At 33.8% G+C, this 21,285-nt stretch overlaps 1 protein-coding gene across 1 annotated transcript; it reads left to right on the top strand.

Moving 5' to 3' along the window:
* The first annotated feature begins 364 nt into the window (after window positions 1-364).
* On the top strand, window positions 365-2,342 carry LOC131845520 (ER membrane protein complex subunit 6). Its single transcript, XM_059194591.1, has 2 exons — window positions 365-607; window positions 2,050-2,342. Exons 1-2 carry the CDS (start codon window positions 478-480, stop codon window positions 2,256-2,258), a joined length of 339 nt encoding a protein of 112 aa, XP_059050574.1. The 5' UTR covers window positions 365-477; the 3' UTR covers window positions 2,259-2,342.
* The last annotated feature ends 18,943 nt before the right edge of the window (window positions 2,343-21,285 follow it).

The following is a 21,285-nucleotide window of genomic DNA, read 5'->3' as shown; positions in this document are numbered from 1 at the left end:
TTAGCTATAGGCTTTTTTCATCATTTATTGGTAGGTAGGTATAGACATATTTTATTTTCATAAGAGCAGAGTCAACGTATTTTTTTATACTACGATGATGCAAAGAAGCCAACGGTAACAATTTACCAAGAGATGGGTCATGCCCATCTAATGGTAAATGATACTAACTCTTAACTTAGTTTTGGGAACCCCCGGATTTGATGCTGGGGTAATGTGGCACGCCAGGAGGACCCTACATTGACCCTTTTATGAAGAACATCACGTATCAGTATCAATCACGAACTGATATCACTGTGTAAGTCAATGTCATTCATTTAGTGATTGTCAGTTAAATGACAGATCATTCAGTCAGTGCAGCACTCAGTTAATTATCTGTCATTGTAATTTTTACTTTATAAGAATTAAAGTAATTTTATTAATAAAAATTATCTTTTTACTGTATTTAAACTTAAGATATTAGATAATTTAGGGAAAATAATGTCTCTTACTAAAGTGAAAGATAACAAGGCCGAGCCTATTGCTTACAGTGAAGCTGCATTAAGAAACAATGCAGGTGTTGTGGAATACTGTAGAACATCGATGGCTGCTTTGTCGGGATCCACTGCAGGTATTTTCAATTACATTAATTTAATTAAACTTGTATACAATCGCGTCTTTGCCTGATTTAAAAAAAAGTTGCTTCTCTGTACCTGCAGATCCTATCGTTTCGCTAAATTTCATTAAAATTTCAGTCGTCAGAATGTTACAATTTTTTTTTTGTGGATTATAATGGAATGGTGCATCGTTTTACGCTAAATTTCATTAAAATTTCAGTTGTCAGAATGTTACAATTACTCTTGACGACACTTTTGCATTCTTGATATTAATATAGATACAAATAAAATGATCAAAGTATTAATCCCACTTACCTGGTAGTAGAGATCTGTATCTATATCTTATGTATTTTCTAACTTAATGTTAATTGTTAACCTACTTACATTAAATTTAATTCAAACCGTTACATACAAATATTTTACATGTTTCGATTGTCACACCAGTCCCCTGTTGAAAGTATATTTGGACACAAAGTCAACTGTTTACTGTCTCATTTGGTTTGTAGAAAATTTGTCCATAAATACAAGCTATTATTTACCTGAATGCAACTTCTTATTTTTAACATTATCCTCGTTTTTTATTTTCTGTAGTGTGATGTATAACTAATACCCTGTGTATAACTAACTAAACCTTCCTTGCTAATTGTGCTATCTAATACTAAAAAGTATTTTCAAAACTATATCAGGAGTACTGGAGATAACCTCAAACATCGAAACTAACAAAGATTACCACTTTCTAATATTACTTGTTTTAGATTTACAACAAATATTAAATCAAGGTTTAGTCTAACATTATGTTAATTAAGTTAACTTCTTCCTGTTTTTAAATAACATTCTCAATATTTTTATATTAAACCCTAAAACATCTTAAATAATACTATCTTATCCCAAATTTCACAATGCTGGCACTATGGGCACTGGCAGTTTTATAGATGTACTTTAATACATATTAATATATAGATAAATTATATTTTTGAATGTGCTAAGAATGTTGAAAACCACTATTTACGTAAGTTATCGTAATAGTAGTATTACTGTTGTTTGTATATATGATTGTATATATATTCATATATATGTATATATAAGTTTATTATATTGTTTTCTATTGTATTATGATATATGTATATTTATAACATTTCTTCCAATATTGTTACCATCATTACACCTCTACCAGACGCAAATCTAATCACTTCTCTCCATCCTAAGGTTGCCTGGAAGAGATCGCTTTTTAGCAATAAGGCCGCCCATTGTTACTTCTTTGTCTTGTTTGTTATTTTTTTTTTATCATTTTATACATAATTGTATTTTCTATGAGAGGAACAATTAAGAGTTTCATTCATTCATTCATTCATTCATTGAATTTTAAATCTGGAATTTTAGTATAGTTCCATATTTAAATTTCAAAATAAGTGAAATAAAATAAAAGTTCCATAGAAATATGTTTTCTACATTGCAGGTGTACTTGGCTTGACTGGATTGTATGGATTCGCCTTCTATGTTTTCGCCGTGGTCAGTTTATGGATCATGTTCCTGATCAAGACGGGGCCAAACTGGGATAAATATCATGTATCCAGGCAAAGTTTACTCACAAATGGATTCTTTGGTGCACTCTTCACTTATGTTCTCTTCTGGACATTTATTTATGGAATGGTTCATGTATATTAATTAGTATTTAATTAAAATTGTTAATGTATGGGAAATTGTTGAAATGTATATGTAAATATATAAAAATTCAGTAGACCAACAGGGAGAAATTCATGATATTGCTAAACAAATGTAATGTATATATAGGCAGTACAAGATTTTACGTTATCTTTCAGAACTGGTATTTCTGAACCAATACAATATTGAAACCATCAAGAAAAGCTTACTCCTTCCTCATGTTGTCAGCTGGAAGTTCATTTTTCCAAAATTTGTGCTTTAAAAATACATCATCATAAAAACTTGTACTTGCAGCAAGACATAAAATAAAAGCTCTGGTTAAGAATATTTGTGTAACAATTAATATTCTCTAGTTACTTTAAAAACAGGATAACATATATAGAGCCAGGGTAGACTTATCTTAAAGTGAAAATCTTTTCCGTCTACCCAATGAGAGTGTCATATAGAAATTGGTGAATGGTTTATAGTAATTCAATATTTAGGGACAATTAAAATGAAATCTAAACTTTCACCTCTACATATTAATGAAAGAACAAGGTTAAAAAGGTAAGTTAAAAACCTAACTTTACACATAAAATCTATTTCAAAAATTCATAACTGTTAATTGAGATAAGTCGAAAATTGTTTAAATACATATAAATTTTCAACACTCTTGACTTACTTGAATAAATGTATGAGATATTGTGATTTTTGAAAGAAAAGCATTAACTATAAAAAAACATTAACTATAAAAGATTTTTTTGTGAAATTTGGGTTTTTTAACTTCAGTTTGCTTCCGCCGATATACACACTGTGTTCTAATCATGATTCCAATGTAAAATGTTGATCATGACGATTGATGCCTCTTCAACAATTTAGGATGTTATAGTTACTATGTAACTAACTCATCAGATATCTTTAATGCATTAAATTAAGTAACTGATTATTGTATTAAAAATGTAAAAAGAACCATACATTATTATGTCGATTGTATAAAATTATAAAAGCATTTAATTAAGCTATCATATTGTTATTTATAACAAGACTACTGTTATTTATATGTAATATAATTAATACTTATAATTAAATTTGTTTTTTTTTAAATATAAATCTACACTAAGTACACTCAGTTTTTTTTTTGGGTTGTTTGGGCTATTGTCTGATGTGTAGCACCTGTAGCAATGCAACCTACATAGATCTATTGCCCTTTTCAAAGTTCGCTACCTAGACCAGTCAGGGACAAGAATTGAAGGATATTCTTAGGAGCGATGGTTTTTATCTCCTCGGGAAAGAGTGTACACTTTCCAAAGGAGATATTTCGTTTATGCATGAGTGGGCTACAACCACATAGGATGTAAAGCGGCGTTTCCTCTTCAGTTTGGCAGAATCTGCAGATACTTGTCGTGCATAGGCCTAGTTTAGCCATATGCTTGTTTAATTTGCAGTGTCCTGTGAGGGCCCTAGTCATCATGCATATGTTGTTTTTACTCAATAGCAGTAGTCTATTGGAGTATTTGTTCGAGTAGCCCGATATTAGGCCTTTTGAATGTGTTAATCCTGGCATTCCTTGCCAGTGAGTCAGTGCTTCTCGTTGGTTATTAATTTGAGATGTCCCAGTTTTAGGCAACGAGACACACCACAGAAGGGTTCCGGGCCCAGTTGGAGGGTTTTTGCCCCTAACACTCAGCTTAGTATATTTATATTTATTCGTAATATATTGAAAGAAAACATTCAACGACAATTTATCTGTAATCTCAACCGAGGATTACAATTGTTCACAACTTGTGGGTTTGGAAGAAAGGTTTTTCTAAATTGGTCAATAATTTTAAATATTAGCATCTATACATAAAATTAGAATATGTATTGCGATGTTTGTATGAATTTTGAACGGTATAACAATTGGAGGAGTGGAGTAACAGAAATAGAAATAGAAATAGAGAGTCATATTTTTATTCTACCACGCATTCGGATTGCAGATTCATCACAAGAAGAATGAGCAAGAAACTTGTGTGTTGCTCTTTGTAATAGATGTTTTTTTTTGTATAAATAATTACAGTATAACAAGTAAGAGGCATGCGATAATCAACATAGAAGTCGCTACGCACTCATTATTAATGTAATCAGATAATATTGTCAGTGCTATAGATTTAAAGTTTTTCTATAAAAACATTATTATCGTTAACGAATTCTTCAATTTTATAGTAAGCTTTTTTGCAAAGGAACTGTTTTATTTGACATTTAAATCTTTTTTCTGGCAGATTTATAACAGACTCTGGTATTTTATTGTAAAACGTTACGCAATTGCCATAAAACGAATTACTAACTTTAGCCAAACGACATTTAGGTAAAATCAGTTTGTTATTGTTACGTAAGCTTTTATTAGTGCAATCACTAACTCTTTTGAAACTGTCTATATTCCTTCTGGCATAGATGATATTTTCATAAATGTATTGAGAAGCAACGGTGAGGATATTTGATTCCTTAAAACACTCTCGCAATGACTCCCTGGAACCCATACCATAAATGGAGCGAATGGCCCTCTTTTGTAAAGTAAATAAGAGTAAGAGAGGAGAGAGTCAACATGCTGCGTTGCTAGCAATGGCTTATTTAGTCCACTTTATTAACAGTTCCATTCGCCCTCATTACCCGTTGCTAGTATTTCTCGTAATGGATGAAAATGGAATGGTGCACCTAGCAATACTAAAAATCAATGTACCATATTAGGTCGACCTCCACGCGGTTCCTCCTGGAAACCATTGTGATAAATTCCTAGTGAATTTGTCATGTTGGGCTAACTGACATGACCTCATGCTCATCTTATCATCCTTCACTGGTGCACCGCCAGCGTAAACGGGTGCATCATTCCATTATAATCCACAAAAAAAAAAAACCTGTAGTACAGGCGGGTGCACTATTTTATTATCATCCATTAAATGTGATAATGAAATGATGATCCTGGTTTCATTATAATATATCATGAAATATATTTATGAAGCTAACTGTACCATAAAATACACCTCGTTCCAAACAACCACGTAGAGCACCGCTTGGAACTTCAGCAAAACCGGTTACGAGAGCTATTAGTATGTCTATCAACCGATAACTCCGTAATTGCCGCCGCATTGTATCGATAAACTTGCCAACTATTAATAACTTCACGATGCTCATGTTCAGTTATGCCGGTATTGGTAGCTGGTAGGGATGTTCCGATATGTAACAGGTATCGATATCTACTCATTTAAGTTGTACTATGTCATATATTATGCTATATATGGTAATATTATCTTATCTGTGGTAGTACTCAAATCCAGGACGTAATGTGGGTGTCCAGAGTCGAGCACTGGCACAGAGTCATAATAAAATAGACAATATCCTCTATGTACATTCTAAATTCAAACTTTATGAAAAAATAAGTTTTATTATTCAAGTTCAAGTTGGTCAATGCCGGAGCAAAAAGAAAAGAAAAAAAAGGTCGTAATTTTTTACATTTTATAACGTTATCTACATTTTTTAATCAACATTAATATACTATATAAATATCTCAATCAAAAAACCAAAATAGGGAAAGCGGTGAGTTTTCGAAAGGAAAAGACCACACTATATTCAAATTTATGATACTACTCATATGAGTACCTCAAGATATTTATAAGTTGTTGAAGTTGGATAGGCACAGGTAATATAATAGGTTCTAGGTAATCAAACATACATAATGTGGACTGACGATCCTATTGCTAGCAATGTACCATGTCAGGTTGACCTCCACGTGGTTCCCCCTGGAAACCATCGTGATAAATTCTTAGTGAATTTGTCACGATAGGCTAACTGGCCTGACCTCATGCTCATCTTATCATCTTGTACAGGTGCCCTGCCATGGCGGGGCACCTGTACAGGACGATAGCCAGTGTAAACCGTTAGCGCAGGCGGATGCACTATTCCATTATTAGTTATATAAAAATATACATAATATATATGTACTCATATCTATTTGATTATCTAGAACCAACTGTTACATATATACGCCTTTTTTTAATATTGTAATTTTATGGTATATAAAAAATAAAACATTATATAATATTATTACACATATGGATATCAATAAGACTATTTTAATATACTAGCTGTACCCTCGCTTTCACCCGCGTGAAATGTATAGCCTGTGTAATTCTGCTGTATAAAGCTATATTACTGTAAAGTTTCATCAAAATACGTTCAGTAGTTTTTGCATGAAAGAGTAACAAACATCCATCCATCACAAACTTTCACGTTTATAAGATACTGTAACATTTTTTTATTGTATTCGTTTCGTTTTTCATTTAGGATTTATTCATCGTATTTATATTCATGCATGTAAAAAACGGTTATTTCAATATTACAAACAGACACTCCAATTTTATTTATATGTATAGATTAATGTATCTAATTGTCAATTCACTACTCATAATTTTAACTTTGTAAAACAAAATGGCATAATTTAATGTATTGTTAACCAGTGCATCAGAGTTTGTTATTAACAAATTTCATTGTGTCCACTACGAGACTAATTATTATTATATTTTCTCACATACCTATATGTTTAAAAAGACGGTACTTACACCAAAAAACATTTTTTACAATTTTTGTCTGGACCGATTTTGACGGGACTTTTTTTGGCAGGTAGCTGATGTAATAAGGAGTAACTTAGGCTAATTATATTTTAGAAAAATTCTTTTATTCTAGAAAAATAAAGTTAAATTACACGCGGACGAAGTTGCGGGTACATCTAGTAAATTATATGAATTTGAGGATGTGTGTGGAATGAACTTCCTGCCGAGGTTTTCTCACGAGACTACAGCATGGGGTTTTTCAAGAAGGGTATATTAAGGTTTCTTAAGGGTCGGCAACGCGCACGTGACACCCCTGGTGCTTCAGGCGTCCATAGGCTACGGTAACCATTTACCATCAGATGGGCCGTATGCTTGTTTGCCACCATAGTAGTATAAAAAAAAAATGTAAAGCGCCTGTTGAACACGATTAGCAGAAACTACTTATACTTTTTAAAATCAGCGCGCTGCCTACTGGCTAACGTAACGCGAAGGTCTGTTCGAAATTTGAAAAATAAAAAATAGCAAATAGTGCGGTAATGGAATGTATCTTCACGATTTGCGTTTATAAAGCACGCGTGTTATATGAGTTGCTTTATATATCCAAAACTCGTGAAAATAGATCCACTTTACGAGCAAGTGTGTTAAAAAAATATTTATGTACGGTTTGATAAATATACCTATATAATTGTGTCCAAACTATTAAATCGATTAGATAATACCTTCCCAATGGGCACTGTATCAATGTTAGTGTATCCAGCACAAACATTGACTTACCTCTCAAGCGACGCCCACTGATTCCTGGATTTCAATGTATTTTTAACTCCACGTTCAGATTGGTTACCAACTTTCTATAGGTAAGGGAAGGCGGGGTGAGATGACGAATTTAACGTATTTCTCAAATAAAAATGCTTTATTTTTAATTGCACAATGACGGCCACGATGGTCGAGCCGTTTAGCACCCGTTTTACTTCCGATGGTCGCGAGTTCGATTCTTGACAAAGGTTTGGAAGAGTCATAAAGGGATTATAAAAAGATCATGAAATCACGTCCAACATACCTAGAAGGAATCTTAGATTTTGTGAAATCACATATACCTACTTAACACGAAATTTCAACATGATCAGCTGTTACAGGGAGCCGAGGGGAGTCAATAGTGAAGTAATTATCACTAAAATTGGTGTGATTTATGAAAGGTATCTTACCCCAACTTCCCCTAAGAATATCATTGATTTATTTTACTCCACTATCGGTCCTCGAGTGTATTTAAACTAGATTGACTGGAATAAGTTGTTTGCGGTGCTCTCGGGTTTGTTACAAATAAGTACTGGTAGGTACATCCCTTAGTATTTCACAGACGTACATCATTTGAATAAAAACCTCAAGTATTTCCATCCATTAAGTGAATATTTACTAATAGGCGACTGCAGTTGTTATTAGGGTTGGCAACATTTCTGTAGCGAAATATATTATTTTCGTTATTCAAAAGTATAGCACACTTTAAAATATGTCTAGTATTTTGTGGATAAAGAATAGATAATAAATTAAATGTTACTTGATTATTTTTATAATAAAATATGTGTTCTTGTATACTTTGCATTTTATAGCAAAACTTGTTGATACAGACACTCTGTGATGGATTGGATAAATCAATGATCTTGTGGATAAAGATATAATAGGTTCCGGGACAGCAAGTACATAGGATGAGTGGATTTATAGATGAATGACACTTTGTAATCCATCTACTAATTATATATATTCTATTATATAAAGAAATAAAATATTTTAGTAAATTCAGAAAGAAAAATATAATGTCACTTTTTACAATAATCCTAGGAACGAACTATCACAATTTTTTAATACATTACTTTATAAATATACCTAAAAAGTTAAACTAAAGAGGTTTCACAACACACTCTCTTCTTCGGCACCCTCCTAGGAGTGTACAAGTTAGGACCTAAGACTCTAAGGATCTTTCACCTTAAAGACATCTCAGGGCGAAAGGCTAGTGTGGAGCGCAAGCGGACAGAGCGAGTGTTGTACTATGACGTCTCACCGTCACACGAGTCCGCATCGCACGTTTACTTCTATAAAACAGAAACTAATTGACGTATTGAAGTAATTCTTTTACTTGTATTTTTTTATTTTTGACAGAGAATATGGAGCTAATATTCAAAATTAGTTAACATTCTTCATTAGGAGTAGATTTTAAGGGTACTTTTTCATGTATTGAGTAGTTTCTATTTTTTTGTTTTGTTGACTAAATAAATGTTTTTTGTTTGTAATAAAGATTAAAGTACGATGGGACTGACGTACCAAAAGTTCACAAAAGTCCCCAAATTAATAAAGTAACAAAAAAACCTCTGGGTACAACAGTTCCTGGGTTTACATTGGTGAACCACTTTTGTCAAAGATGCCATACTTCATATCCTGTAATTTCACTGCCTAATCTGCACACTACATCCGAAATACAGCTTACAACGCATACTACTAGGGAATTGTTAGTAATGTGGACTGATTACTTCTTTACCAGGTTGACCATCACGCAGTTCCCCTGGAAACCATCATGATAAGTTTCTGGTGAATCTGTCACGATGAGCTAACTGACTTGACCTCATGTTCATCTTATCATCCTTCACTGATGCTCTGCCACCCGAGTTGGCAACCCTATTCGTCATGGTATCGATCAGTTTCAGCATTATCCCTGAATTCACTCTTCAGTCTCTACGAATGTGGTCACGTATTTTATACGTAAGAAAAAACCTTGTCTGCATAAAATATGACGTTTTTAATAATCATAATAATCCTAGAAATGTAAGCTCTTGCATGCTTGCTTCTTTTTTTTAAAGCCAGTTTATTTACAATGTATATTTATATACGAGTAGGTGTCTATGTCTAACCGTGCATGAACTACTGTTGCCATGCACGCTCGTCATTCAAGTAATCGTTTATTTAGTAATAGTTTAGGCTTTGCTTTGTATTCTTTTGATCCGTATGGTATTCCGTTTTTAGTATTAAAAAAATTTACAAAAATATGAGTACCAAAATTATTCGCTGATTACTTTTTCTTTGTTAGTTCCTGAATCCTTTATGAATTTATTCCGCTTTTTTTATGTTATTATAATGGCAAAATTAACAAATACACAAAGTTTCGTCTGTCATCTTGCATGAAATATAAATTTTCATGTCCATTTTTATAATTGCGTTGGTAGTGTAGCGGATACACATATTGCGTTTCATCAATAGTCGCGGGTTTGATACTGCCCGATACAAACATAGGTATTCACGAATTCCTATTATTACATCAATTTCGACACTTTCTAAGATTGTTAAGTTGCCATTTACATGACTGTTTTTTTTTTCTACTTTTTAAAAGCATACAACTCTTAAATAACTATATTAATATTATTGAAATATACCTACTATTATATGAAATATATTTTTTTATAAGCATTAGAACCTATGTCAACAAACAATGATGCCTCGTCGTTGTTAGCAATGCATCTTGTCAGGTCGACGTCAGGCTGTCCTCCCTGGAAAACATCGTGATTATTTTCAGTGAATTCTCTACAAATGTCTAACTTACCTGACCTCATGTTCATCCTATCATTCTCCACTGAAGTCCTGCCGGCGTATACCGTTAGAGCTGGGGGGTGTACAATTTCATTATCATTCAAAAATAAACACCATCCGTACCATGTATCGTGTCAACTATAGAGATTTTGTGAGATTTGGGTTATTAAAAGTATTTTTGACCTGCGAGCACAAGAGATCTCTATAGATCGTAGTACTACGACCTGAGATTTCTTGTGCTCGCCCTATTCACAGCGGTCGTTACCTAGGCTCGTCAGGGACAGGAATTGAGGGATATTCTTAGGAGCGATGGTTTTTATGTCTTCAGGATGGGGTGTGTTCTCTTCGGAGATATTTCGTTTCTGCTTTAGTGGACTACAACTATATACGATGCGTAGCGGGCGTTTCCTCTTCAACTTGGCATCTACAAATCTTTATCAAGCACTGGTAAATTAGAGTTCATACTTATAATGTTTAAAGTTCGAATATAAATTCATAAATGAATTGCTCTGAGTACATGCATTGCAATATATACTTTATATTCATACGGTTATATGACAATTTCAGTTCACGCAGCACTTACACTGACAGACAGATTTACTGCAGTCACAGACTTGGCACATTTTTATGTCGTCAGGCTTAAGTCGTGGATTTATGAGCTCTGTGGAATTATAAAGTTTCCATACACGACACGTTTTGGTAACTAATCGTATCGTGAACTCTTACAACGACCAAATTCATTATAACTAAGGTAGCTCGCGTTATGACTCGATTCCAGCTGCGTTACCCTCAATGTCTGGTTACTTTTGGTCCGCATGTCGACAGTCCTACTCCTTAGTTATTTGTACATATTCGTATCTTATATATATAATTCTCGTGTCACAATGTTAGTTACCATACTCCTCCCAAACGACTTGATCGATTTTTATGAAATTTTATATGCATATTCAGTTATATGCACATTCAGATCTGAGAATCGGCTACTATCTATTTTTCATACCCCTAAGTGGTAAGGGATATCCACCCGTAAATATATATTTTTTATTTTTTCGATATAATATATTTTATTTTCATTTGAAAAATATCTACAACCCTAAATGTTCACCCTTCTAGCATCGACCCCTATTTTTTAATAGCGATTTTATTTTATATGGGAAAACAACGTTCGCCGGGACAGCTAGTATATATACAAAATATATCCAAATGTATAATATTACCTAAAGTTAAGTAGCTACGTATGTGTAAAAAAAATCTGAAATGTTTCCAATAACAGTAAAATGTTCACACATTTCTTACCCTTGACTAAGACAAATTGAAAGCGATGTTTATAGCTTAAAAACATCAAGACTAGACTACTTAAATATATACATGCATCTAAGAGAAGGGGTACAATTTTAAATAAGCATATTTATATATTACATTTTATACACGCTCACACATATATTTCTATTATAGAAAAACTATACATTTAATAATAATAATAATAATATTTCAGGATACATTTAATAATAATAATAATAATATTTCAGGACAATTCACACAGCGCCATCTAGTCCCAAGCTATGCAGAGCTTGTGTTATGGGTACTAGACAACTGATATAAATACATGGATACATTTTTTTTGTAAATAAATACATATTATACATAGAAAACACTCAGATCGATACAAACAATCATACTCATGAAAACAAATGTTTGTACCGTGCGGGGAATCGAACCCACGACCATCGGATAGAAAAGCGGTGTGCTAAACCACTAGACCACCGAGGCTGTCATTTATAATAATTAATAGATTTCTTACTGTTCACTGTTTGTTTTATAATAATTGGCGAAGCCCCAATCGAGGATAATACGATGAGCATGCGATCAGGTCAGTTTGCCCCTCGTGGTGATTTATCAGTTGCGATCAGTTTCGACGATCGTGTGGAGTCAACCTGATACTTGAGTCCCATTTCATTTTCACAACTAGTTACACTACTAGTCCACATTATTAACAATCCTATTTACCATCTGTTTTGTATTTTTTTTATGGATGATGACGGAATGATGCTGCTGCGCTAATGGTTTACGCTGGCGGGACACCAGCGGAGGATCATAAAATGAGCTTGAAGTCAGTTAGCCTATGATGACTAATTCACTAGCAATTTATCATGATGGTTTCCGCATGGATGTCAACCTGACACGGTACATTGCTAGCAATGAGAATAATAGTCCATACTACTTATAATATCTTTCCCCCCTCCAAATTTGTAATCTAAATATATATAACTCAAAGGTGACTGACGTAGTGATCTATCAATGCACAGTCCAAACCACTAGACGGATAGGGCTGAAATTTGGCATGCAGGTAGATGTTATAACGTAGGCATCCGTTAAGAAAGGATTTTGATTAATTCTACCCCCAAGGGGATAAAATAGGCAATGAAAGTTTGTATGAAACTTTGTCAATTTTAAACAGAACGGCCTGAGACTTTGCATGCATAAAGCTACTATGACGTAGGCATACCCTAAGAAAGGATTTTGATATATTCCACCCCTAAGAGGATAAAATACGGGATGAAAGTTTGTATAAATCTTCTTAGATTTTTTACAGATTGAACTAAAATTAAAGATTGGAGCTATTATGATGAAGATTACGATTCATCAAAATAGGATTTTGATGAATTCAACCCCCATAGGGATAAAATAAGGGATGATGCAGGATGTAAATGTATTAGTTTGAACCTATCAGTACCTAATGGAACGAATAAATTAAGACGAACAAAATATGTTTTAATTCTTTAGGCTACTTTTATTTTAGAAAAATGAAGTTAAAATCCACGCGGCCGAAGTCGCGGTAACAGCCAGTTTTTTTATGGATGATAATGGTATGGTGCACCCGCCTGTGCTAACGGTTTACGCTGGCGGGGCACCAGTGGAGGATGATCAGATGAGAATGAGGTCAGGTCAGTTAGCCCATTGTGACATATTTACCAGAAATTTATCACGATGGTTTCCAGGGGAACCGCGTGGAGGTCAACCTGACATGGTACATGACTAGTAATGGGGTCATGAGTCCATATTACTAACAATCCTCTTCCCCCCGGCAACAGCTAGTTAAACCTATAAGTATGTACTGACATACACATAAAAAGTCTTATCTATCTATCTATATATATAGTTATATGGTTACAAAGTAGCAGGCTTAGTTGTCACTGAGTAATTTTCTTTGCACAATAATATTCGGTTTATATTCGGGACAAAGGAGCGACAAGGATATCGGTCGGATCTGTGGAAATTGATGATATCTGACAGGTTGCGTTTACATGGGACTTATTTGATTTATGGAAAGTTGTAATGCGAGGGAGAATGGGTAGCTTTATACACGCAGTCGATGGTCGAATTTACTATAACAGTACAATATAAAGAAAAACAATCTGTTCATTATAATATAAAATTTTAATATAGCAAAATAAACTTTAATTGAAAGGTTATTAGAGTTGATTTTCTAAAATTTTCAATTGTTGAATTCAGGTTAATTTTTCCGGCCTGCGCTTATGATATCTTAGTTACTTGGCTTCTCACCACCCATCGACACCGCTTCTTTATATCCATTTTTAAGGGTCGCCAATTGGTAATTGAAGTTAGTCAACAGACTATGGTACAAAGTTTCTGAAATAAAAAAACACAGAGTCACTCTACAGTAGTAGAACTAGAACGATATAAAAACAATTTACAAAATCAGTGAGTAAAATATAAAAAAATACTTTTCAATATTCCTATGTGACAACCCTTCTAGGTGCATAATAAAAACAAAAATGGCGGCTCACCAAGGACACGCCGGTGATATTTCGCGCGCACCGAGGGCCTAACATTTTTTATTTCTGGGTGACGTTTAATTTAATCAGAGATATATATGTAGGTATATAGACCACGTTACTTTGTACATATTTTAGTGTGTTTTATGATATTTTTATCTAAGATTCTTACGGAGTTTATTATTTAACCATAATTCATGACTATCTGTTACCTGCGACTTCGACCGCTTGGAGTTAAAATTATTAAATTTCTAAAAAAAGTAATTCCTACTTAGTATAATGTAATAATTATACTATTTGCAAGTGAAAATGTTAACATGTGTTAACAACAAATGTTGGAATAAAAAGAGAATTTATTTACGTTAGATATTTCTACCTACCGGGTGCGGGTAACAATTTTATTAACGTTTCGTTTTACTCTTAAAAGTTGCCGCGATTTACAAACTATGACTTAGTATTTCAGCTGTACCACATTCGTAATATATTTAATAATTAATAACTGTATTACTGTAGCAATAGGTTGTTACTATGTTAGTGAGCGCTTTATCACTAGCTAGCGCTGATTTTCCAGCGCTGGACATCAGCGCTGAAAACTATGTTTCCAGCTTTATGCTGATTTGTGGTCTATATTGACTCTGTTTTATAATGTGTGTAAATTATTGCTTATATTTTTTATGTAATAATAGTTGTGCTTGATACAATACAACAAGTCAATAAATTATATTCTATTCTACTCTTGAAAGTGACAGAGAAAGATGTTAGCCAGAATCGATCTCACGACCTTTGTGATCTGCTAACCGGGGTATTACACCACTAGATCACGACGGTTTGTGTAATAAAATATTATACCGGCATTTCGTAACTTCGTTAAATTGTCTTGGCGTAAACAAATTGTTCTGTTTTTTGTCTTGTCCGACTGTACTGACTAATTAGAGAGACATTTCGGTCGTGTCACTCGCTCAAAGTGAAATTTTATTGTTTAACTAGCGACTGACACCGGCTTTGCACGTGTACTATTGCAGGTATATTTGGTAATTTAATATGGGGATATTTAAATTGTCACTTATAATTATAATTGTCACTTATTATAAATATAAATTTCAATAAAAGAAAGAATTTATATGAAATAGAGTACTGTTTTCCGTTGAAATAAAGAAAACTTCGTTTATAACACAAACTTATTATAACAATTACAAATTCATATTACATAGAAGTTAGTTTGACATTGTTGAAAAGCACTGATTAAATATTTTTTCTTTCTTTCTTCCTATATTTCTTTCTTTCTTTCTTTGTGTATAAATCGAACTAGCGTCCATCAGACGTCAAGGCAGTAACCGTCGTCATATTCAAGTAAAAGCAATTCGTCTGGGTGCCTACTTTATATTCTTTAGATCGAGTATAATGTATTACACAATTGACGGCATCTGTACATAATAGCATCATATCATATACTATGCGAGTCTTCAACTGTCCACACACTACCCTAAAATTGGGAATAATATTGGAACAGCGGTGGGGAAAATCTGCGCTAATTCCTTATAAACGGCCAATATTATACTAAAATCAAATGAGGGAGCCTTACATCACTTTCTAGATTTACTTCTTTGTGGATACATCGCTAGCGGCAATTATAGTTTAGGAAGGGTTGTCACCTCGTGTGTAGCGAAATCGGTATCGATTTCAAATTAAATAACATTAAAATCAGAAACAATATCAGGGTAATGTAGAAGAGGGTCGTAAATTAGACTAAACAAGTAATAATAAAGTAGTGAACAATCTTACAAAACTTATTGATTGTTTAAATCAATATACTTAATAATTTTTTTAGCACACACATGTGTTCACAAAAAAATGTCTCTATGTATTTATATAAATTGTCTAGTATTTAAAACACAAGTTCTGCTTAGCATGGGACTAGATGGCACCGTGTGAATTATCGTGACGTCTTATAATTAGGTACTTAACACTCAATAGCGACTGCAGCGCCACTCGATCGACAGCGAGTTAAAACAGACACAAGTAATTTTTAGACGTTTGTTGCATTTATAGGACGATTTTGGTATGTCGCTTCTGATTTTAGGGTCGTCTGTAGACCGTTTTATACGAGAGCATACAAATATTAGCACTACGACGGGCAAAGACCCTGCACTCATCGATCATTGTAACCAAGGAGTAAATAATTGTATATACATAGTCGAAACAAAATCTCTTAGTCTAGGTCATCACTGCTTCTTTTGCCCAATTTTACGTTAAAGTCCCCTATGAAAATGATAAAATGAGTTATATATATATATATATATATATTCATTCATTCATAATTTAAGAGCTACGCTCTTGTCGGTGGAGCTCTTGCCACTTTCCGCGATCTTCCATCATGCTCTTTAATTCTTGATACGACACGACTCCCATTTTGTCCTCAATTTGTTTGATGTAGCTATTCCTTGGTCTTCCCCTCCCCCTCTTTCCTTCTATTTTCCCCTCAATAATAATTTTCATGAAATCATCGTGCCGTATCAAGTGCCCTAACATTTTTCAATATTTGTCTTTTTTCTTTTACCCTGTGTAGTACTTCTTCGTTTCTTACTTGATCCTTCCAGCTAATTCTTTCCATCCTCCTCCAACACCACATTTCAAAAGCCTCCAGTCATATATATATATATATATACTGTATATATATTGTTATATATATATTGTATTATATATGGCTCTGGAGATATCCTCATACATAGCCGCAAGCTCATCGTCGGAGTGCGTTGAAGTTGGAGCGTACGCTTCGATGTCCTTCAACAAATACCGTTTGGTAATTCTGAGCGCTACCTCTGCATTCAAACATTGATTTAAGCGAAAGTACATCATCATCATCATCATCATCGCAGCCCGGAAGACGTCCACTGCTGGACATAGGCCTCCCCCAAAGATCTCCACGACGATCGGTCCTGGGCTGCTCGCATCCAATGCCTTCCAGCGATCTTGACCAGATCGTCGGTCCACCTTGCTGGAGGCCTTCCCACGCTGCGTCTTCCGGTCCGAAAGTACATGAAATACACAGAAAATAGAACATTTCTAACCAAACTCTTTTAACAGACAGATCTGATTAAACGGTGATAAGGCGGTGACTTGTTATATGTAAATGTAACGGAACATAAGCTGACCACCTAATGGTAAGTTCTAACCGTCGCCTACCTCTGTTACCGTACCTTTTACAGGGTATACTTTGACGACTCCGGTGTTCTCTCTCTCATTACTAGTAGTGTACCATGTCAGGTTGACCTCCACGCGGTTCTCCCTGGAAACCATCGTGATAAATTCCTGGTGAATTTGTCACGATGGGCTAACTGATCTGACCTCATGCTCATCTTATCATTCTCCACTGGTGCCCCGCCAGCGTAAACCGTTAGCGCAGGCGGGTGCTCCATTCCATTATCACCCATAAAAAAAAAGACCCCGGTGGTCTAGCGGTTTAGCACATCGCTTTATGTCTGATGGTCGCGGGTTCGATTCGCACGGTGCAAACATTTATATTCATGATTTTAATTTGTTCATGTTCAGGTCAGAATTGTTCAGGTTAATTATTACAATGATTCTAAAATTATGTAAACTGTTCTAGCAGCGTTTAATACAAAAGTCGATTTGCAGATAATAATTTGTAATATACAAATATGAAGTGCTAAGAGAATGATCAGCACAGTATCAGATGAACATTATTTTCTTCAAAGAGACTCAAGTCTGTAGATAAAAGTAACACATTTAATTGGTACCAGTAAAAAGATAGGTTGCTCTGTGCTAGTTTCATTTCAATTAATTTCCGCTGCATAAGCGCAAAAAGCTTTCTAATTCGCATCCAACTGTGCCATTTTGAATTGCTCATGGCTCATGGCTGTAGGACACGTAAAGGAATTGCTAGACTGTAATCATTACATAATATAAAACAAATATTTAAAACTACGCAACGGATTTTGAATTTTGATTATGACGCAGGCATCCGCTAAGAAAGGATTTTGATTAATTCTATCCCCAAGGGGATAAAATAGGGGATGAAAGTTTGCATGAAACTTTGTCAATTTTAAACCGATCGGGCTGAGACTTGCAAGCATAAAGCTACTATGACGTAGGCATCCCCTAGGAAAGGATTTTGAAAAATTCCACCCCTAAGGGGATAAAAATTTGTATAAATCTTCTTTGATTTTCGACTGATTGAACTAAAATTAAAGATTGGAGCTACTATGATGAAGACGTTCGCTTAATTAGGATATTGATAAATTCAACCCCTGTGGGTATAAAGTAAGGGATGATGCAGGATGTAAATGTATTAGTTTGAACCTATTAGTACCTAAGGGAACGAATAAATTAAGACGAACAAAATAATTTTTATTTCTTTAGGCTACTTTTATTTTAGAAAAATAAAGTTAAATTCCACGCTGACGAAGTCGCGGGAGCACCTAGTTATACATATAAACCTTCCTCTTGAATCACAATCTATTACTGGACTGGTCAATACAAATATATTTACTACATTTCTTGATCGCAAATTATTTCTTTCCACCTCGTTTAAACTGTTTCGTACGTTAAAAGTTCTAAAGTGAAATTTTAATTAATTTTTATGCATATTGCTGGCTTGAAAACAACTATTTTACGGAATTAAAGAAGTTTTAATTAGAATGTATTGAGAGAAATAATATAAACGCAGTTCATTATAGAATAACGAGTGCGCACTATTTATAAATTGTTTTTAGTTATAGAAAATGTTTCGTAACAAAATCCAGAATGTGCCAGCAATCGGGGTTATCCTGATTGATCGACGTGCATTTGGGTAGTGTTGATATACCATCCATCAGTTTATCATGAGAGACTTGACTGGAGGCCGTTGATTGAGACCAGTCTGAGAGTGTTATTAAATTAAAACATTAATAAACATAAGTTTTTTAAGCTAAAATATATATTATTACTAATATTGACGGCCCTGGTGGTCCAGCAGTTTTACAGCGCAGTAATCGAACCCGCGACTATCGGAAAGTAAATAATAACAATAAGTAACCCTGAACAATTAACACAGCGCCATCTAGTCCCACTGTAGCATAGCTTGTGCTATGGGTACTAGACAAATAAATACATAGATTATTTTTTGTAAATACATACATAATATTTTGATAATATACACAAAAAACACTCAGACCGATACAAACAGTCATACTAATGAATACAAATGTTTGCACCGTGCAAGGAATCGAACATGCAAACATCGGAAGTATATCGGTGTGCTAAACTGTTAGACCACCGAAGTCGTTAAACACAATAAGGCCAATTATATTATCTGTGGTAAGGCATAACGGGCATCAATTGGGCAGAGTATTTGCCAGTGGATAATGTAAAAAAAACTTGTATTTAACTGCAATTGTTTTATTACTTTTATAATATTAAATATACAAATTATGGAGAAGCTAAAAAACGCGGGATACATTACCAGGACACTGAGACACAGAGAGAGAGTGACGTTTGACATATTTTAGACAAGACGATACTGACATTGACAGATACATGAGATTGAGTAATAGAGCGTGATTACATTACATATTTAGCAGCGTCACTTGATATTTGATATCTGTGCTGTTCATGTACGTGCATAGGTAAAATTTTATTTATGGAATAAACCCAAAGGAGACAACTAATATACCTCAACTGGACAATGACTTTTACCACAGAAACAGTCACTCAATAAGTATAAATATGTACGAGTATACATGGCGACGACTAAGAGCGTAGTAAAATAAACATCACACAGATATAAAAGAAAGGTCAGACTATTTGTCTTAGCTGTTGGGACGTACCTAAAAACGCAAGTTTACAACGTCTGGCCGGAGTCCTAAATGGCGCTGAAAATCCGGTTGTTCGCGCTTGACCTTCGGGATTTAGACAAAATGGCGGCGGAAAGTGTTTTAGCGGGAATGTTTTAACATTTACACGCGTTTACGCGTGCCATTTATTTTTATTTATCTATCTATGCTATTTATTGCATCAAATACAGAAAACTATTAAAATTGTAAATATACAAGAACTGATGCAAAAGGCGGTCTTATCGCGTGGATGGTGGATAGAGAAAGTAAATTTAATTTAATTATATTCTTTGTAAAGTGGTTAAAAATTGTTACATATTGTAATGTTTTTTTTTTTTATTGTATTTATACATTTTTGCTGATCTTATTTTTTGCGTGCATTCCCGCATTAATTTAAAAATAATTTACTTTTATGCATTGTGGAAAAAATATAACAAATTTCCTATGGTTGTTTAAGTTTGAGAAAGAAGTTGCAAATCACCCTGATTTGCAATTTCTTTCAAAATTTGTGGCTAGCCAAAAAAAAAAACTGTTCTTTTAACCATAGACATTCATGTAACCTGTATCCACTATTATATCTAATGTTTTATCGATAAATTATTTATTTTATATATTATTATATAATTTATTATTATTAGAATTTTACGACAGGAATACTATGTAGTGATTCAAGTTTCATATTTAGTAAATTAGATGCTACAGTGACTTCATATTAAGAAATTGATACAAAGTTCATGTACTAGTCTAATCTATTTCTATCTATGTATATCTATAACGTTTTTTCCTTACGGGGTAGACAGAATATTGAGTTACAAAGTCTATCTATACTCACATCTCATGTTTCATTCGGTTTCATAACACGTCGAAAATAAGTTCTTATTTATCGAAATCGACACGCTCGTTGCCCGTTATATATATTGTGTAGTTAGGTATTGAATTGCTGAGCGATGGCCGCAAAATACTTCAACGAACAAACATAACAAAGAACGTTCAGCTATTACATTGGACCGTGTCGCGGTATCATACACATAAGCTATATTGGATTTATATACAGGTTGTTACAATTTATTATATATATTTATTTGCCTTATAAATTTAAGTACTAATAGTTACCATTAAAATTAGGGGTCGGTGGTAAAATGGTAAAAAATTTTAACTGCTTACAGATCCAACAGATTTTTTTATTAAATAAATATAAAATTTTGTCGAAAACTTGAAAAAAAAAATTTTGTGAGTCTCTCTTAACATTTAGAGGTATAAAAACTAGTTA

Source organism: Achroia grisella, unplaced genomic scaffold, assembly GCF_030625045.1.
Source record: "Achroia grisella isolate CSIRO2021 unplaced genomic scaffold, CSIRO_AGI_Agris_v1 utg474, whole genome shotgun sequence".
NCBI lineage: Eukaryota > Metazoa > Arthropoda > Insecta > Lepidoptera > Pyralidae > Achroia > Achroia grisella.
Note: the sequence above shows the minus strand (reverse complement) of the source record. Positions and strands in the feature narration are given on the sequence as shown.